At 37.5% G+C, this 21,781-nt stretch overlaps 1 protein-coding gene across 2 annotated transcripts in view; it reads left to right on the top strand.

Annotated features, from left to right (window-relative positions):
• The window catches only part of LOC121931422 (hedgehog interacting protein), a 111,698-nt gene extending 90,382 nt beyond the window's left edge, over positions 1–21,316 (top strand). The window contains exons 11-14 of one of the 2 annotated variants that reach the window (XM_042469162.1): positions 937–1,018; positions 13,694–13,842; positions 15,652–15,780; positions 17,350–21,316. In XM_042469162.1, the coding sequence (XP_042325096.1) occupies positions 937–1,018; positions 13,694–13,842; positions 15,652–15,780; positions 17,350–17,471 (482 nt within the window). In that variant the 3' untranslated portion in view covers positions 17,472–21,316. Of the gene's footprint in view, positions 1–936; positions 1,019–13,693; positions 13,843–15,651; positions 17,280–17,349 lie in introns of those variants that run through there. The other variant, XM_042469163.1, reaches the window with a different exon arrangement.
• Positions 21,317–21,781: the final 465 nt, after the last annotated feature.

Genomic DNA, 21,781 nt, shown 5'->3' with positions numbered 1-21,781 from the left:
ATGCAGTTGTTTTTTTGTTTTGTTTTTTGCTGCATTCCCACCATGCAAGCACACCATTCCACAAACATACCACCAGCTATTTCCAGTTACCTCCCTCTTCCCATCCAGATGCCATTCCATTGGACATCCACCCATGTGACTGACACAATTTCACCTGTGATGCACTGCTTGTACAGTGCATCAGTGTACCCAGTGGCAAAGCACATTCATGGAAGCCCCCCATACATGCCCCCTTCATTTTCCTTCACCCTATGCCCTTCTGTTGGGCTGTCTATTTTGTGTATGTTGTCATTACATCCATTGCATTATTGGCAATTGTGTTTTTGCTTTGCCTCAGTCCCGCATTAGTGCCAGGCTGTTTATAGGTCAGTGCAAAGATGCACATTTTATGCCTTGAGCTGGAGTATCCCAGCTTCTTTTTGCTCCAGTTTTTAGCCCCGTAGTGTGTTTTTTTGTTTTGTTTTGTTTTCCACCTGTTTTTTGCCTTATGTGTCATCTAAACCTGCTGCCTTCAAAGTGGCTGGAAGCTGCTTTATTTTGCCCATGTTTCATGCCCAGGTTCTTCATCGCTCAGCATCTATCTTTTCTCTACTTATCTATACTGGTTGAAAGTGTCTTTCTGTCTGACTATACAAGTTCATATGCTCGATCACAGAGTTAAAAAAAACCACCTTAGTATTTTATCTAATGGGACCAAAACAAAGATTGTAGTAAAGTTTTGGGCCCAACTCATCCAAGTAAGCATCAACTGTGTAAATAGTACAGTTGTAAACTTCCTACTTTATTTGAAATAAGAGTTTTCATGGGATTGTACATATGGATTAGTTAATTGTAATATTTTGGGCTACAAAAAATATACAGTTCACTATGACATACCAGCAATTAAGTACTTTAGAGAATACCATTATTAATATATTGTATTTGTTTGCTTAACAGGTGAGATTTACATCTTAGCTAGTACTAAAAGCATGACACAGTCTCACAATGGAAAACTCTATAAAATTGTTGACCCCAAAAGGTAAGAAATTCTTCATAGAAATAAGGAAAAGTTTTTTGATGAGGATATAATTTTGATTTCCAGATACATCAGCAAACAGGGTAATCTAGGCTGTGATTTTGGTACCTTATTTAAAAATAGCTTTTATTGTAATCAATAGGACCTGTGTTAAAGAACAGTGCATTAAAACGTAAATCAGTTTTCACCCTGCCCACAAAAGAATCAAATTCTGCATGTGTATGTGTATATAATAAACATGGATATAGAGCACAAGAATAAAAAATCTTATAAATTAATAACTGAATGTGAAAAATACGTGAAGATTTGTAGAAAGTTTTAATCATCCTAGTTTATGATTCAGAAGTAGTTCAAAAGTAGTACAGCAATAGTAGCACACTTCCAAGACAGATAATTGTCATTCATTCTAGTAAATCTGCCAATACATGAGCTAGGTACAATGAGCAAAAACCGATTTATAATTTGAAATGTCTTAGTGGTGAAAGAAGCATATATAGAGCAATGGTTCCATATAATTATTATATAAACAGAAGTTCAGATGCAACCAATCCACAAAGGTTTCAATGGAAATTTTGGTAGGGTATTTTCAGATGCTGACAAGATGTGTTAAGGCAAAAAGTTTATTGCAGATCCCTATAACTAAGTATAGTATAGAAGTTTATTGTTAAAAGCTAAAAGCCATCACAATATAAAATAGATCCAAACAGTAAATACAAGAACAGTATAAAAAAAACCAAGGCACAAAACCCACAAATAAAACAACATGGTAAAATTAGCAAAAGAGACTCATCAACAAAAAACAATAATACATTATAAATGATAAAATAATAAAAACATAAAACTAGAATGGTTCTAGGCATCATTCAACTAAGAGGAAAACATGTAAAGAATATTTAATAAGAGATGAAATGAAAATCATAATCACTTTCTGTATGTTGTTTTTGCATACTTAGTATTGCATAAATAGAGTCTTTGTATGCTGTTGTTGATTCCTAATAAAAACTGGTTTTAAAAAATGAATTACAAAGAGCACAATAATCAAATGGCCTTTTTACTGGGAAGGGAAAGGGTACTTTAGAGAACCAGCAGGTAGAGTAGATGATATAGTCTGAATATTTAACTTTTGAGATGTACAGCAACTGACAACAGTACATGGAAGCTGATATTAGAGGACGTATTTTTAACAGAGGAGAGTCTATGTACTTCAGAATTCCAAATGAGTTAACAATAAAGTTATTTGTTATAGGAAAGTTATAATGCTTAGTCATGGATCTGCCACTGAAGTGCAGTTTTATTAACTAGGAAGCAGATGTTGCTGCAGTCAATCATGAGTATTATATTTGTTTTATTTATGATTTCTAGTGGAAAGTATTTTTACAAAACAAATATTGCTGACTTCATTTGAATTGTTTAGTCTATTGGTGTGTGGATTTAGGCGAATTTTACACCTTTAATCCACTATTAGTATCTAATTACAAGAGGGTTGCTTTGTTTGACCTTGGCTTTGTGCTCTTGTTGCCTCGGCGATTAGGGTGGTCTCAAAATGACATACCTGAAAGGCCAGACCTCCCAATGCAGAGTTCCTGGTTAGCTATTTATTGTATGGCAGAGGATAATATATCTGGCTGAAATAAGACAAGAGGAGAAAATACACAGTGCTAATGACAGCATCTACTCTGGATTAAATTTGAAATCATACTGATAAAATTGAATAGTTATCAGACTTTGGTACAGGGTTTTAGAAGGTCTCAATGTTTTATATTTGTGCAAAATTAAACATTATAGACTTAATACATATTTCAAGTGATTCAGTTGAACTAGTTTGTATTAAAAAGTGATCTGTGCAGAGTGTGTGTGCACGCACACACATGCACATGCCTTCAAGTTGCCTGTCAATTTATGGTGGCCCATGAATTTCATAGTGTTTTCGTAGGCAAGAAATACTTAAGAGGTGTTTTTGCCAGTTTCTGCTTTTGAAATATACCCTGCAGCACCTGGTATTCATTGGTGGTCTCCCATCCAAGTACTAACCATGGCTGGTCATACCTAGCTTCTACGATCAGACAGGATCTGGTGTCTTTAGGGTATTTAGGCCATGTACTACATGGCTGTCTGTGCTACATCATATAACAGTTCCAGCATGGCATGCAAACCATTATACATTTGCAAATGTACCAGTGGCATCAATATTCCAATGTGCACATGATCTTCCATTACTTGTGTGCAGTGGGATCCCATGTCACATCTTGTGAATGGAAGACAGTGGGCCTGCTTGTGTTTCTTGGGGATGGAAGACTCCTGGGGAGACTGCATGTGAAATACTGCTGTACTGTACACACGCTGAACTGAATTTCTTGATATTCTAGAAATTCATACACTAAGGTAGGTTAGTGAATAAGAATTAATACTTGAAAGTGTTTAGAGGTAGAATATATTCTGTAGCAGTCATCAGATACACTCCGTTAAAATTGAAGGGCATATTCAGACAGATAGTAGCTTCCATAAAATGGCTTTTAGGGCTGTGTCAGTGGGCTCTTGAATTGGCCAAACCAGTCTTTGCATATGATAAATATTACCCCAAAATATAGGAGAGCACCCACAAATTGTATTAATTTGGAAAATTACTTTAGTTCAATAGGGAGCAGTAAGAGGGCCAGGGAAATTCTATCTGGGACTTTCAGCCTATGTATATTAATTCTGAACCCAAAGAACTCCAAGCTCAGATTCCAAATTAGTTTATTTATAAAAAGGTTAATCAACACACATAAATCTCTCTCTCTCTCTCTCTCTCTCTCTCTCTCTCTCACACACACACACACACACACACACGAACTAAGATACAAAAGGTAGTAGATAGCAAATTAAAGGATTTGCAATGGGTGATACATATTAGTTCCAGTCTGGAGGGAAAGCTGGGAGTGGATGGAGCTCAGTACTCTGCTTTGTGGTGCACCCAGAAATACTGAGTGATCAGGCTTGAATTGGACAGTTTCTGCCTGATTTCAACTGGACGAAAGTGGAAGTGCCCAAGTGGGCATATTTATGGGGTGAACTGTGTCTTGGGGCAGTTTCAGTGGATTTTCCAGGAATCTCAGAAACAAAGGGATCCCCAACTGGTTGATGGCTTTAACTTCAGAGTTACAAAAGGAATATTTTTGGTTGAAGGTGGTGACATTGATTTAATCAAGCAGTGATAAAATCAGGACAACCCAAGGAAGTTTGGGACAGGATGAGGTACTGAGAAACACAATGAAGGCTAGCAGGGATATAGGCTTATTGGTTTAGGTTGACAGACTTTTTTATCTTTAACCTTCAAAAGGAAATGCACATGGTGGTGGGTGGGAAGAAGCAATACTTACACCCATTAAATTACATGGGCCCTTTCCACATGCCCTCAGATCTTATCTGATCACTCATGACCACTTTCCAAGATCATGCTGTTGGCATCCATGTAACTGGTGTTTTAACAAAATATAACAAAACATTTGCACCCCAAAATAATGTGGGATGTGCCGGGTGTGCTAACAGAGGAGGAGGAATGTATGCACATATGCACATACCACCTTCAGCATGATATTTGTGACCATGATAACCTTTACTAGAGAGTTAAATACAAGTTTTTTTTAAAAAAATCATACAAATTTCGGTAGGTACATTTCCAGCCACAATGCGATATCAGCCATGTTATGAGGATGTTAGTGGCCCAGCATGATTCTAGGGGCTGTTGCATGAGAATTACCAGACATATCAAGTTGGTTAGAATTGTCAGTGATGAACATAAATAAAAGGTTGCCCTGAAGCTGTTATATACAAGGTCAGTAATGAAAATAGATAAAATATTTTGGCAGCATTTTACTCCATGTGTTCCATTTTCCCTATTGACAGAAGCAATTAGTCAGGACTTGTAGCTTGTGATATAGAACAGTACTACTCAAAGTGGTGTGTGGACAGCTGCCAGTCCCTGGCAGGTTTCTAGAAGACTATGATAATATGACACAAACATGGTACTGTACCCTGGACCACAGAGGGATAAAAATGCCAGTCTGTCACATTAAATAGTTTGATACAAAACATTTCCTTTCCTTTCCTTTTAAATGATATATCTATCTAAACAACCTAGTAATCCTTCTTGTCAGCAATCTGAAGGGCTAATGAGATCTGATGGTGACAAACCCTTGAAAGAACAGTTCTAGGTCAGATGAAGGATTTATCAAGTTCCGTGTCCTGTTTCTAGAGTGGCTAACTGGATACTTCCATGAAAACTACAACCACAGCATGAAAGAAAAGCCATCCTACACTGTTGCTCTCCAGCCAAAGGTGTTCAAAGGCCTACTGCCTCTGTGCCTTTTCAGAAGCAATGTAATACCCAGACATTCAGTCAATGTATAAGAGGGGAGAGGAGCTACACCAAATAGCTCTGCCCTCGACATCACACATGCCATATTATCTGGATAATAGTGTCCATAAGAACATCTTCTAAGGGAAGCCAGTGTAGGAAGGCTTTCTCCGTGCTTTTTTAACTCCAGTCATACATGTTCAAAAGCATGTGGGATGAAGAAGAAATGGAACAAATATGTGACCAGCTATAAAGCATCAAAGTTACTTGGGTTGTGGATTTTAAAAAAAAGTCTGCCATTGCTCAGTAGTTTACAGCATTTTCATTACATTATTCATATTCATATGCTCATATTCACTTTTTTAATATTTGTAGTCATTGGATCCAGGGACCCCTTCAACCAGATTTTCAGCATGCAGAGGTGAGGGTAGGGAAATGTAGTGAATGGGGAAAAGGAGAAAATTCTTTTGTGAAGACTTCCACTCATGGGATTCCAATCACTCATTTTCTTTTATCGTTCTTTTTGGACATGACAAACAGTACTACACAGAGGCATCAACTGAGATATTCCTTGTCTTTACCATTTCATTTCTATGGTTAGGTTTTGTTGTTTGTTTGTTCATTTTTTTTATGTGAGCCATTTTTGAGGCTTACCTAAAAAGCAATACATAAATATCTTACATACATAAAGTAATGTCAGCTCAGAAATCAGTCACCTCAGCTGGAGCATTCCCCATTTCAAAATACATATCTGAATTCAGCTGCCACAAAAATGAGGTTCCTCTTGTCTTACAGTGCTTCACACATTTAATGAGACGTAAGCCCCATGGAGTTCAGCACAGTCCTAGGAAAGTGCATATAAGGAATATAACTTTAAAAGGACAAATTTTGTCCAGGAAATCATGTTAGCCCCAATCAGGAATATGGAAGGGTATTCAAAGATTTAAACAAAAGTGTCATGAAATAATAATAATAATAATAATAATAATAATAATAATAATAATAATAATAATTTATTTGTATACCGCTTTTCCACAGATCAAAGCGGTTTACAGCCGTAGAAAACCATTACAACCATAAAAAACGGTTACAAAACTATAGCCTTACTGCCTTATTTTGTGTGTTTAATTTATTCTTATATCTGTGTTCTTTCTCCCCATCTTTCACTATCAAGAATCCTGTTTTACAATCTTTCTAAATCAATATTCACATGTTTACCTGCTGCACGTTTTTTGTGTCCATATCATCTTGCAATCTCCTTGCAGAGAGTGACAAACCTTTACTATTTCACATATGAAATAATGAAATAGTCCAAGATATTTCAAGGTCATAGTGTTTCAAGGTCCTAAGCATCCACATAAACAAAGACAGAAATGTAAAGATTTCCAGGAAAAAATATTAGCAAACCGAGATGCGAAGAAATTATTAGTTATTAGAAATTATGAGTGATTAGCACTGTGGGTTTTATAAATATATTTCCTGCACCTAACCTTCCCTATAGCTGACCTAGGACAGCCAGCATAATGTAATAGGTTGAGTGTTGGACTATGACTCTGGAGACTAGTGCTCAAATTCCCACTCAGTTATGGAAACCCATTGTGTGAACTTGAGCTAGCTACACTTTCTCAGCCTCAGAGGAATGCAAAGGCACCCCTCCCCTTTTAGAAAATCCTGCCAAGAAACCCCATAATAGGGTCTCCATAAGTCAGAAACAACTTGAAAGCACACAACAACAATAGCTAACTGTGGGCAAATAAAGATCCTTTAGCCAAATTTGATTAAAGAATTGTTTTAAGATAAGAATTATAGGGTACTTGTATTTTTTCTGTCCCATTCAGATGAGTAACCATAATGTAATTCAGCTTGCTTTTCTGATTTTTTTGTTGTTGTTGTTGTTGCGGGGGTAATTATATGGTGCTTACAGCACTGTAAAGGCATCATAGTGCAAAGTGTCTATTTCAGTCCTTTTTCGTGTGCATGATGCTTTAAAATTGCCTCTCCCCCAAACCAGGGGCCTTCCAGATATGTTGACTATCATTTCCATCATTCCCAACTAACACAGGCAATTACCATACCACCATCATTGATGAGATTCACAGTTCAACAAAGTTGGAGGCTGAGGGATGATAGAGATTTGGTGTTAAAATACTGTTATTATGGCTTGGTGCAAGGGAGAACCTCTTTGAAGCAGTAGTTCCTTGTGATGAGTTTAGGCCTCTTTCCTGTTCTATTATTCATTGAGACATGCTTTATGGAACACATAGATTTTGCCAAAATTACTTCACGTGTTTGATTGCTTTTAAATAGTACTGTGCAATTATATAAGAAAAAACTGTCAGCAAAGAGCCAGAACCACATGAACTCAGTTGAATTAAAATTGTACCTAATCCTCCAAGACAAAATGAATGTTTCAACAAATATAGCTCAGCTTTTAAAAACAGTATTTGCTTAGTTCATTTGCTTATCCATATGCAGTGAGGTTCCCCACTTTAAAAAGTCTTTGAATCTATAAAGCCAAATAGTTTAACTTTATAAGAACAATTGTGGAGGATGTCATTTAATTCTTTTTTTTAAAGGCTCACATATCTCAGTCCATACACAATGTATTTCTATCCCCCCCTCCCATCATTGGCTATTAAGGACTTCTCTGAATACTTCACTTTATAAGGGGGGGGATACCTATTCCAATTATGTTTTGCCTGTTTTCTGGCACATGCAAAGAGTGTTGCCTTCTCTGCTGCTATAAAGAATGTAATACATAATTGAGCAGCTTTAGCCTTGTAAGCCAGTTCTTTCCTGATTCATCCGTCAAAGTGCTATGCAAGTGGCCCCCTAAATTGATAAATTCCCACAGTGCCTGTTGACCCAGCTGCCAAGGCCGCATACAGCAGGTGTTGTTTTCATGACCACCCTGACAGTAATACAAACTGTTTAGCAGTTGCATTGACCTCACAGCTATTAACACTGATACAGGCTCCGCTGGGGACTAGTTTTCAAATATGACAGAATTTCTTAAAGACTAGAGGTCATGAGCAAGTATACCATATAAGAATAAATTTGATATGCTGCTGAGTTTAAAAATCTGAAAGCAAAGGAGATTCTTTTTCTTCCTCCCCACATCACTCCCCTGTTGTAAATCAAGTAATGAACACTTGGCAGGCCTCCCAGGACTAAAGCAAATGTATTGAAAAATCATACCTGAAGGTTGCTGTATTTATCCCAAGAAAAGTAGTCACTTATCATGATAAATTATATATTTGCTTGGCAACTTGGTCAAAGGAGGAGGGGGAATAGAAAATCTTTGTGTTATGATATTTTGAAGGCAGAAAACTTTGTATTCTCCTCTCTGTTCAATCCTCTCTACCACCTCAGATCAGCTGAATAAGGATGATTTTATAGGCTGATCTTGTTGCTCACATGATAGTACAATTTCTGCTGCTGCTATTGTTTTCAAACTGAGCCTTCACATTTGTGTCTTTGAGTTTGTGTTAGACTTTGGGAAATTACTCTTAAGAAGAAATATAACGAACGGCATGCTTAAATCATGTATTGTTTTATTTATTTAGTACATTTTATTTTATGTATTTTCTGCCTTTCTCCTAACATGGGACCTGGAAGCAGGGGTAGGATGCAGCTCTGGGTCCCAGGGAATTATCCTACCAATTATTCAGTTCTGGAAGGCTTCAGCATGTCACCTTATCATTCTTCTTAAAAGTGACTTTTCCTGGGCCTAAAGCTTAATTGATCTGAACACAATGAGTTTTGGGGGAGAAAAGTACAAACACAGGAAAGCGTTCAACATCCACACTCCACTCCATCCAACCTTTTGTCACTGTGAAATGACATGCCCATATCTGTGTTCAAACAGAGTAGTGCATACTATTGACAGTAACTGATGTCACAGTATTGCCCTAGTGCGTCTTTTTAGGCTAATCTTCCTGAATCTGGTGTCCTCCAAGTGTACAGAATTTCATTTCCTATCACTCTCAGCCAACATGGCTATTGGCTGATTTAGGCCCTAAATGTAGAAATTATGTTTCCAGTCAGACTATATGAAAATGGAGGCCAGAGCATGGGTGACTATACTCAGCTACTGGCTCAGACTATCCTTCTTTCCCACCCGATTGCTCCACTTACCCTGCCTGATGAATTCCAGTCTATGTGGAAACAGATGGTGATAACAAAAAGTTCTTGAATGAATGAATGAATGAATGAATGAATGAAATATATATTTATACCCTGCCTCTTCCATTTTGGAGATAGAGGCAGGTAACAACATGATTATATGATACACAAGGATAAAACAATAAACCCACAAAACCCTAGCCTAACCCCTCCCTCCCAGTTTAAAATTAAACAATAAAACATTGTTAAAATATATGTAACAATGCATCAAAATTATTGCACAATCCGCGAGTGAGAAAGTGGTGAGGAGAGTGGATTCAATTGGTTCCAGACATGATCCATCTGGGAAGGCCTGCCAGAAGATAAGGGTCTTTGTCGCCTTTTTGAAAGCTTCCAATGAGGATAATTGGTGAATCTCTTTCGGCAGGTCATGCCAAGTTTTTGGGGTGGCAGCAGAGAAGGATCTCCGGGAGGTCACTGCCAGTCTGGTCTTTCTTGGTTGTAAAAAAAAATTCCCAGAGGAATGGAGTGTATGGGAAGGATTATATGGGAGGAGGTGTTCCTTCAAGTAAACTGGACCCAAGCCATGTAGGGCTTTATAGATGATAACCAACACCTTGTACTGTGCCCGGAAGCTAATAGGTAGCCAATGTAGTGACTTTAAAATAGGTGTAATTCGGTCGAACCTGGATTTTCCGGTGACCAGTCTGGCTGCCATGTTTTGTATCAGTTGAAGCTTCCGGACATGGCACATGGGTTTGCCCCATGTAGAGCACATTGCAGAAGTCAAATCGAGAGATTACTAGAGAGTGTACAACCGTTTCTAGGTCCTGCTGCTCCAGGTAGGGACGCAACTGGCGTATCAGACGAAGCTGATAACAAGCACTCCTGGATGTCATGTCAATCTGAGAAGACAGTTGAAGCAATGAATCACTGGGTTTCTCTCCAGATCTTTTGGTCAGCATGGGATATAAAAAGCTAAAGCAACCATCAAACAATGGATGATAGATATAGAGCAACAGCTAGATCTAGCTTTTGCCCAACTTTTATTGTTAGTGACTCCAATATTTGGCATCACCTATGGCTTATTTAGCAAAACCTGAAGTACTAAACACCAAAGAGCCTTTACTTTAGCACAATGCCATGCCCTCCCTTCAGCTGTTCTTGAAGGCCAATATAAGAAGATCCCCTTCTCAGACAGAGTATGTCCCTGTGATCCTAGCCAAATTGAGACAACAGAGCACGTACTACTCCAGTGCTTGTACTACAGCAACATCTGCCTCAGCCTTATCTCACCTCCAGTGTATAAACATCAAGGTCGCACCATTCAATTTTACACTTCTTTGCTGCTTTCAGACACAAATCCAGATATGTACCATATACACTCATCTATAAATCTAAAATTTTATGCCAAAAAAATTAACCCCACAATCCCAGGCTGATTTATGTGTGGGTCAGTATAGTAATATGATAGTTGCTCTTTCAGATTTTTCTCTGTGGTGGCAAGAGAGTTTCTTTTTCTCTTGAGTCAAACAGAAAGTCCTGAGTAATAATAATAATAATAATAATAATAATAATAATAATAATAATAATAATGTTTTTTTTATATACCGCCTTTCAAATATCAAGGCGGTTTCCAACAAAATATAAATACATACAAAAGTAAAAACAATAATACAATTAAAACATTCCATTAAAAACACTAAAAAACTCATGCCAGCTCACTGATGCTGGCAGAGGGGGGAGGAGGGCATTCAGGAGGGAGGGGTCAGGGGTAAGCCTGCTCAAAAAAAGAGTGTTTTCAACCCCTTCTTAAATTGGGCCAGGGAGGTAGCCGAGCGGAGCTCGACGGGCAGCGAGTTCCAGAGGGTGGGGGCCGAGGTGGAAAAGGCCCTCCTGGTGGTAGTGACTAATCTCACCCCTGGAACTCTTAGCAGTTGCTGCCCTGTTGATCTGAGTGTGCGGGGCGGATTGTATGGAGAGAGGAGGTCCTCTAAGTACCCTGGGCCCAAGCCATTTAGGGCTTTATAGGTAATAACCAACACCTTGTATTGCGCCCGGAAGCGAATAGGCAGCCAATGGAGGTCTTTTAAGACCAGTGTTATGTGACTGGCCCTAGATGTATTAGTGACCAGTCTTGCTGCCATATTCTGCACTAGTTGCAGCTTGGGTATGGTACAAGGATTGCCCCATGTAGAGCGCATTGCAGAAATCCAAACGAGAGGTTACCAGAGCGTGTACTACTGTTTCAAGGTCCCTCCGGCCCAGGTAGGGATGCAGCTGGCGTATCAGCCGAAGCTGATTAACTGCAGTTAGACAAACAGAGTCCCTCTCCTGCCCATGCTGGCCACAGCTATCTGGATGAAGACTGAAACCAAAGTTGAAACAAATGCTGAAGCAAATAGCCTCTGTTAGAGTCTCTCTTGCTGTACACACACATACACACACTGTTTACTCTCAACATATCCACAGGTCATGGCAAAATCCATAATTTTCGCCCCCAAACCTGCCCTCAACTTATACATGAGGTCAACATATAGTTAAGTATATACAGTAGATTTGCCAGATTCTGTGCAGCTGTAGTTAAAATACGACAAGCAATGACCTCCGCAGTCAGCTAGCATTAATCTTGTTCTGCCACACTGGATTTTAAAAGGATATTTTAAATAGTGGTTTTAACCTGTGTTTTTACCTTGTTTTTACCATTACCTTCTTTTATTCTGTATCCCTTTTTTACCTGTGCTGGTCTATTACTGTAATAAAGATGAACTGAACTGAACTATGTTTCCAGCTTGGTAACTGAAAAATTATTTAGCAAGGCATGTATCCCTCTGGATTCCATTATAGTTTCCTTGCCTGGTTTGTCTATGGGCGCATCTACACTGTGGACATCTTGCAATTTGATACCACCTTAACTGCCATGGCTCCATCCTACAGAATCCCGGGATTTGTAGTCTTGTGAGGCACCAGCACCCTTTGGCAGAGAAGGCTAAAAACCTTGTAAAACTATAAATCCCAGGATCCGAAAGGATGGAACTACAGCAGTTAACATGGTATCAAACTGCATTATTTCTACAGTGTAGATGCAGCCTATGACTTCAGGTGTCATGCCACAAGAATAACTTGGCTCAAATTATCTAAAAATGCATAGCTAGAACCCATATGCTAATATAATAAGAGAAAGGTTCAAAATATTGAGATCCTGAAATTATGTGTAGAAAATAGGGATGGAAAGAATATTTAAGAACATCTGGTCCGCCAAAGGGGGTTTTCTTGACTGCCAGGAAACCCCAGTAAGGAGAATTTCCCAGTGACATGTACTGATGCAGTTCAAGAGTTTTCTGTACAGAAAATGACATTGCTGTGCAGAAAATTCCATCTTCTTGGTGGAAAAAAAATACATTCCAAACCATGAACAGTCCTTGAAAACTCTGTAGTTTCCAAGTATGTTCTCACAGTTAGAAGGAAAACAGCACAGTTATTCACTGTTGCATGCAGGAATGAATTTTATCAAGTAGTGTGGCCCTGTGGTAAGACAAGATAGTCCATTTATTTTATTGTAATAATGTTTGTGAATATGTGTTCTTTGTGATGTATCACAGAAATGCAATCTCAAATATAATTGCTTCCATATGAACAGGAATATTATTGAAGGGTACCACTACCAACAGAAATTCAAAAGATATGTTTATAATGACCCTGATCAATTGGCTTTGTGAGAGAGATGGCTAGATGGCATAGAGATGAACTAAAAACTTTTTTAAAATATGTAATATGTCAGTAAAACCACTGGAGTTTGGGAGCTGGCACTTAAAGAAAGGATGACAACTTCATTCTTTTCTATGTTTGAACCATTTTTTAAAAAGAGACATTCCTATTACTAAAAGGAAGTGTTCAACAAGATGGTACAAGAGTTCTCTAAATATTAAACTGTGCGACAGTGATGGCTGATGAAATTGTTTCCTTGGGGCTTCCTTGAAAATATTGCTGCTGACTATGGCAGTTGAATATGTTGAATAGCACTCTGTTCTAAAACGATGGATTTCCTCCTCATCAAAAATCTGACATTTGTGTACAATACAATTTCCACATTTGATTTTTTTAAAAAAACTTTCACCTTTTTTTTGAGGAGGAAAAATTTATTCAGCCAATGTATAAACAATTTGTCTTTGACTCTGACTTTTAAATACGCGTGTTGTCTGTATAATTTTCTATAGGCCCTTAGTCCCAGAAGAATGCAAAAGAAGAGCTCTTCCCACACAGATATTGACATCTGAATGCTCAAGGCATTGTCGAAATGGGCACTGCACTCCCACTGGAAAATGCTGCTGTAATCAAGGCTGGGAAGGCGAGTTCTGCAGAACTGGTTAGTATTCATTTCACAGTAAAAACAGCCAGTCTGTAACACATTCTGAGAATATATTTTATATATATTAGAAAATAAATAGTTAATACATAAAAAGTGAAAAAAATATATATAGAGGGAGAAACTAGGAATTTCAGTCTCGGTTTATGAATTCAAAATTTACTTTTCTTTTGCCCACCATTGGTCTATTTGATGATTAATGTAGAATTCTGCATATTGCTTGTATCCAGAGAATATAGGATAGGGTGATTATCACTTTGAAAAGGAGCAAAATCTCTGTCTCCTGTTTTGTCTTTAAATATCATTAATTATCAGTTAATTTTTTGTTAAATGCAAAAGATGTTCAGCCACAAAAAGAAAGCTGCTGGTTGTTCAGAAATGTGAGAGATGTTGTGGATATCTCAAGCAAAATATTCAGTTGTCAAGTAGATGCTGAACAACAACCAGTCTCACACACCCCTGTCCACACACACACATGGTCTAGCAGAGAAAGAAAAAAAGCTTAAGCTTCTTTGTTAAATATACTAAAGTAACTTTACTTACAAATACTTGTGCTTAGTCAAACATATGCAGCTTTTTGAGAAAAAAAGAATGCACATGACATAGTATCATGGAGAAAGGCTCTGCAAAACATGTGCTCTGTGTGGGAGAAGAGAGAAAAAAGAAAGTAAAATGGCTGCTGGTTTGAATGATGCATGAAGTGAGAGGGTGTGGAAAACCAAAGAAGCAGGAAATCACCATAAATATATATGCTGTTTTTGGAAGAACTTGCAAACTAACAGTTAGTGAGTTCAGATAAGCAAAGGTTGCTAATTCTAATACTGGGTGCCAGAAGATGGGAGGTGAGACAAGATGGGAAAGGGATGCAAGTGATATGTAGAGGGAATGGGTGCAGTGGGGAAAAGAAACCCGAGGCAACCTTGGAAAACATCTCCCTCCTACAACATGAATGCCTAGACAGCCTGAAGTAACTGAGTGTTCAAGGAAGATACATCCACACAAGCCAGAAGCAATTCACTTTAGAATCCTACAGTTTTCAAGTTTCAAGTTAATGTTTATTGTACTAGCCAAAGGCCATGGTAAGAATCCTACAGAATTAGAACAGCTTAGCTAGAATCTCTGTGGATGTCCACAGTGCTCCTTCCCAATGAGTCATGAACCCTCTTTGAACAAAATGCCATGCAAATTTCTTTATACATTTCCTTACTATATTTTTAAAATATCTTTTAAGATAGAACTGATTGTAGTGATTAGAAAGCTCAAGAAATCATTTTCTACAAAAATTGTAATGCATATGCAGGATGAAATCTGTTAAGTAGAGTACAAGAGAGAAAACTATATACAACGATACTTTTACAAATACAACATATGTATTATATTTTATCTATTTTTTAGCGAGTAGTACATCTCTAAAGGCACTAGATCCTGTCTGATCTTGCAAACTAAGCAGGGTCAGCCCTGCTTAGTACTTGGATGGGAAACTGACAATGAATATCAGGTTCTGTAGACTATATTTCAGAGAAAGAAACAGGCAAAACTACCTCTGAATATTCCTTACATAAGAAACCCTGTGAAATTCATGGGGTTGCCATAAGTCAACAGGCAACTTGAAAGCACACACGCACACACACGCACACACACGATCCCAAAAGTTCTCAAGTGTTACTTTATATTATATTAAAAAAGCAAGTGGTTGCTTTAAAAAAAAATTTAGGACTACCATGATGATAGAAAAGTGACATCAACTTTCTACAAGTGACTTATTTTCTAATCCCCAAGAGACCATTTTAATTTGATTTTTTTAAACAGCAAAATGCGATCCAGCTTGTCGACATGGAGGCGTCTGCATACGACCAAACAAGTGTTTGTGTAAAAAAGGATATCTTGGTGCTCAGTGTGAACAAGTGGATAGAAACATCCGAAGAGTGACAAGGGCAGGTATTCTTGATCAGATCATAGACATGACATCCTATTTGCTGGACCTAACCAGCTATATTGTATAGTTTCTGGGACTGTTTGGATACTACATTTTCAATGGGCATTTATTTTTGAATCTTTTCTTCTTTTTTTAAAGACTGTTATCCTGCTTTGCAACTCCAGTGATTCCATTGGACTTGTATATCTGTCTTTTACATTTTTAGAGAAGCAAAAATGTACAATTCACGCACAAACATCTGGTTGCATAACTAGTGGAACAGTAAAATTATATTTCTTCATGTGAAATAGTTTACACAGAAAGTCCACTGCTAGACACAAAGAAGTTTTCAGTGATGTCATTATGAATCCTTCAGTATCCTGCCAATTTTATGTCTATAATTTTAACTATAGCAATCGTGAAAGGAGTTTTGAAACTGCTGGACATCATTAAAATTAGTTTTAAGCACTATTGAGGAGCTGCAAATGGCAAGTAGGTTCATATAACTACTTGCCATCCAGTTCATGTACAATAAACATATTACCATTTCCTTCCTCACATTAAAAAACATTTTCTATCTTATAAAAGGGCTATTCTAGAAAGGGCCTTCACCCACTGTAAGTGTCGTATGAAAGTGGTAGTTATGATATGGAAAATATGGCCATGTGAGTCCATCATCCCATTGGGATACAATATTTCAGAACTCCTAAATGCATTCTTATTAAGACAGCAATTCATTGTAAGATTGTAATCTACACCTCTATCAGTGTAACAGAATGTTATGCACTTAACTACTTTACCTGGCATAGATGCAAAAATCTGGCTGTTGTAGCTTAATTTCTACACTGTTTCAAGTTCTTAATAATTAAATTATATCTTATTCTGGAAGGTCTGCTTTTTAGTGAGTATCTTATTTAACAATGGGCACTGGGTTTGTGTTACATATTTATATTATTTTATTTTTTATAATATAGACATCACCTAGATGAACAGCTTTGACATGTCCTGTAAAATTCTAAAGTTACACTTTCCCCCAACTTAGTTGCAATGACGGGGAATGAAAGAGCAAACACACACTTTAATGTGTTGTGGACCTAATGTAGAAATGTATCCTTATGTCAACCCTTGCTTATAATCGACGGAGAAGCAGCACCAACCAACCAGTCACTGTAAATGTTGATAAGAATTCTTTCCACTATATCAGGACTGGATTGGTTATATGCTATTGCAATCTATTACAGAATTCACACTGAATGGAACATCACTGGATGGGAGCGTACTTTAGTTAAAGCCTCGCCTATGTAAAAGGATACTTGTACAAATCATAAAAATTATTAATATTGCCAAATATGGTTTAAAATGTAAATGCTTCTTGGAGAGTTAACAGAATACTGTTTTCCTTTTGTGTGAATGTATCAATAAATTTGATGTACATGCTGTATTCAGAATTATTGTTAAAGTATTAATTCATATTTGAACTATAGCTGCATCCTCAGAATTTAAAATGTTTATTTCTGCAATACTTGTGACCTGGTCTGTGCATTCATGCTTGCGATATATATCAATTTCTCTTTGTGCTATTGTTTTTACAGAAAAGTCTTCCCACACAGAGAGAAGGGAAGAGCAAGTGTGCCCTTCGTCCCACAGTTCATCAAACACCTGTTCCTATGCCAATAGTGTGCAATGTTTTAAGCAATGCAGCTTGACACTTTAACCAAACATTCCCAGACTTCTGCAAAGGGAATGCCTATAAAGTGAATTCTTCAATTACTAAGTAAGATCAAGCAATTTCATAAATTTTAGTACAGCTGTAGGTTGTAAGAAAAATGCAATAGATAACCTGTTCTTGTCCAAATTAATCTGTTATAGAGACAGCAAAAGGAAACATGGTCTACACTTGGCATCCACCTATCATTACTCTTGGGTTTCAAGTGACCTCCTGACAAATGGCATTTGGTTGAGAAATCTTGGTCGAGTGCTTAGTGAACAATGGTCTGCATTAAAAAGTGCATGCATAATTTTGCACAATGTACATCCAACTGACACTCTATTCAGAAAGGGTTCAGGATTAAATGAGCATGGAGACCAAAGTACCCTCTTACCCCAGAAAAGGGTGGTCTCTTCCCGCCATACCAGCACCTCATTGGCTAAGCAGTGTGACAAATCTTGCAATGAACCTTGCAATAGTCTGCATCTGTAGGTTAATAGCAGCCTTTTGTCTCCATTGCTTTCTCCCTTTAGTCTTGTTACTGAATCACATCACAAAAAGTTTTACCATTAAAAAAAATGTCCTGGCAACCATTTTTGTACATTGACCTTACCATCTAATCTTCTCTTATTCAATGTGGGGATAACATTAACAAAATGTGAACCTCTAGAGAATAAGACAGCTGTCTAAATCTATCAAATAGTGCCATTTTACAGCATTTTATACTGTTCATAGCTTTGGCAGAATAAGAATAAAATTCCCACAACATTTACAAGCAATTCACATGTAGAGTTTTAAATAGCTGGTATATCCTTGCAAGCCTGAGGAATGGAGCAGCTAGAGAGGGCATTTATCTCCATATTAACAAAAAGTTATATAATTCAAGCAAATAGTTTCAGTGCCTAAGCTTTTCAGTCATTTTAAACAATTCGGGGCTTATTGCAGTAATAAGAACCCAACATACCATTGTCTCAGAAGTTTAAAGCTTTAAATTAAGGACATATATCAAGTAACATATGTTGATTCAGCATGAGCAGAGGAATACACATAATTGCAATCACCAGATCATTTTGTTAGTGATCATGCATAAAGAAAAACAAAAAAATGATGCCTTTAATGATATCTAGTTGCAGTGCTAGTGTAATTCCCTGTGAAAATGGCATAATGGCCATTTCGTGATACTTAATTGGAGTAGCAAGAAGTACAGCCCAACCTAAGGAATTAAAATACTAAATTTTAATATAAAATGTATGTGCATATTTGAATTACTAAAGATATATTCCATGCATTGGAGACAGTCCTCTCCACTAGGCTCTCAAGAGTGCATAATTTAATGTGAGAACTCTTCAGTGGAAATTAATTGTTCTCAGTAAAGTCACTGAAAATCTCAGCTCAGCAAATTTATGCAGAGCACACCAATTCTTGTAAAGGTTGGTGAATAACGTTAATCCTTCTCCCTCTTTATGACCTGCCTTTTGAGACTGTTTTGTTTAACGTTTACATTGAAATCCTATGTTGAATTTAGTTTGACTTACCTCTGAGTAGATATAAATAGATATAAATTCCACTGTTTGTAAAATATACTACACATTAAGTAATACATTTTTAAAATTATTTATGTGACAATTTCATTGCTAATTCAGCTCAAGGCACAGTTAGACCCTAAAAATGTAGTTTACGATAAGCCATTTGCTTCCAGTCAAAAAGTGAAGTTGGCAGGGCAATTAATGTATATGATTCCCCCCCCCAAAAAAAAACACCAAAACCACCCAACCTCCCCCCAGTTGTGCTTGTTTTTCCTTTGTCCAGATTTAATGAGGTTATTATGAAATCATACCATTATTTCCACAGCAATATATTTTGGAATGGGAACAGAAGACATTTTTCAGGTTTCCCTGCTCTCAGATATGTCCCCTCTGCGTGAATGCTGCAAGGAATGTGTTTCTATTTACTTTATAACTTGGATGAATTGCAATAATTTATACATCATGTTTTAACAATGCAAATAAGAATAACACAATTATTTTCCCCTCTTATGATAAATTTGCCATTTTTAAATAATCATACAGGCCATTTACCAGTCTTTCTGATCATCTAATACTTCTGTCTGTTTGTGTGTGCTATCAAATGTGCATCGATCAACTGGAGTAGTCAAAGGTAAGAGAAATGCTTGGAAGCAGAGAGATCTAGGTTGTAATGGCTTCCAGAATTAAGGACTGAAGCAGTACAACATCAGCATCTCTACTTCCATTGATTTCATTTATGACTGCTCAAGCCCTAGCATTAAACTGATGAGGCAGCAAATTTGATCTAGCAACACTGAAAAATCCCAGTCTGGTCCTCCTAAACCTCAGAGGTAAGTTATTTCTCTCTCTTGGAGAACACAGTACTGTGTGCCATAATATCTATTGAACACCTCCTAACTGGCCTCCTGCAAGTGTGGAATAGGACTCTAAGCGACTGCTAGTTTCAGCTACCAGTCCAGCCAGCTTTGGTACGTGGAACAGAAGGGGGCACTTTTGTGTCTTTTGCTTCAGGCTGCAATGGCTTTGGCAGGTCTTGCTCAAAGCCTCATCAACTACAATATCTGTTGTTATTAAGTATGCAGGCCCCAAGAGTGCCAGGGTTTACCTGCTTCTGCTACAGTTGATAGGAATGAAGAAAGTAACAATGGGTTTGTTCATCACACAGTAACTCTCAGTGAGTTGTTCCAATTTTGGATCATGTTCTGGGAGCAATTCCATCCCCTTGAGACCCTCAATGCCTTCTAATACCATAAGCAATCATAAACCAGAAGCCTAGTCTGTCTCACTCGCAAATGGTATTTATAGTACCAAATCATCAAAACAGCAACTCTAGGGTCTCATGTAACTCTCAGCCTAATTGTCTGTGGCCATCCATTCAGCCTTGAAGCAAGAGCAACCAGTCTTTCCTCTGGCACCTTTATGGATAAGAAAGTAGAAATAGAGTTGAGGGGTAATGGTGCAAAAAAGGGGGGCTATCCCCATCCACCTCAGAAGAATGCAACCCTAAATAGAGAGCAAAAGGTTTCTCTGGAGCTGCTATAGCATTAACAGAGTGCAGTTATGAACTAAAAAACTGGTCATGGATTAGAAAATGCAAGTCTGTTAATTTCTTCATCATTGGAAAAATGACTACAGTTCCCATGGCATGTGAAAAGCAAACATACCATACAGCTTCAAGTTTTCTAAGGTTCAGCTCTTTAGCCTCCCAAGCTTAATTGTAAATTTTTAAATTTACTATTGAAACTTCAAAATACAATAGAGACAAAGTATATCCCCTTATCTGTATATGCATATATATGTGACATGTATAGTTGAATAATTTCAGTGGAGATCTAAACAAGCAAAGAAAATAAGCATTCCTCAATAGAATAACAAGTGGTGACAAAACAGATTCATTCTGGTACTAACTCAGCCAACCTTACTCAGCAAAATCCCCCTGAACCTGATAATTTAAAGGATTATATTTACAAGAAGTAAAGGATATTTTTATTATTTAAAATTTAAACTTTTAAAAACAATGTACTATTCTAGAATTGTTTTTAAATCAAACATGTTTACAGAAATCCTTATTCTATACATCACATGTCATTGCACTGCTGCTATATACAGGCATCCTAACATTATAAGCTAGAAGATGGAAGGAATTTGATTCCACAAAAAAGAAGAAAGTGCCATATCTGAAGCCTTGCTTTTTGATGCTGCACAATAAAATCTACCTATTGTTAATTGATGTAACTTAACATATTATTATTTGTATTTCTCCTACAAGTCTTCATGCATTGTCTATTTGCATATATATTGACAATAAAAAAATCTACTTTTTAATCTTTCTTAAGAAGTCTGCTATATCCCCTCTCACCCAACTTCAAGTTGTTTCTTACTTAGGCCAACCCTAATCATTTATGATGACCTATGGCAAACCTATCATGGGGTTTTCTTGGAAAGATTTGTTAAGAGGAAGTTTACTATTGCCTTCCCCTGAAGCTAAAAGCATGGGTTTCATAACCAAGCTGGGAATTGAATTCTGGACACCCACCCTGCTGAAGCCCTGGCATCTACAACAGAACAATACACAGATTAACATAGAAATCATTCCTGCCTACCCAGGATCACACACACATATATAAGTGATGGCAAACCTATGGCATTCATGCCAGAGGTGGCACTCAGAGCCCTCTCTGTGGGCACATCGCCCCAGCACAGAGTTTGCCAGAGTTTGTTATTAGAAAGTCAGAGGGACACGGCACTTTGCAATAAATAAGTGGGTTTTGGGTAGCAATTTGGGCACTT

This window comes from Sceloporus undulatus, chromosome 5 (genome assembly GCF_019175285.1).
Source record: "Sceloporus undulatus isolate JIND9_A2432 ecotype Alabama chromosome 5, SceUnd_v1.1, whole genome shotgun sequence".
NCBI classification, from domain to species: Eukaryota; Metazoa; Chordata; class Lepidosauria; order Squamata; family Phrynosomatidae; genus Sceloporus; species Sceloporus undulatus.
Note: the sequence above shows the minus strand (reverse complement) of the source record. Positions and strands in the feature narration are given on the sequence as shown.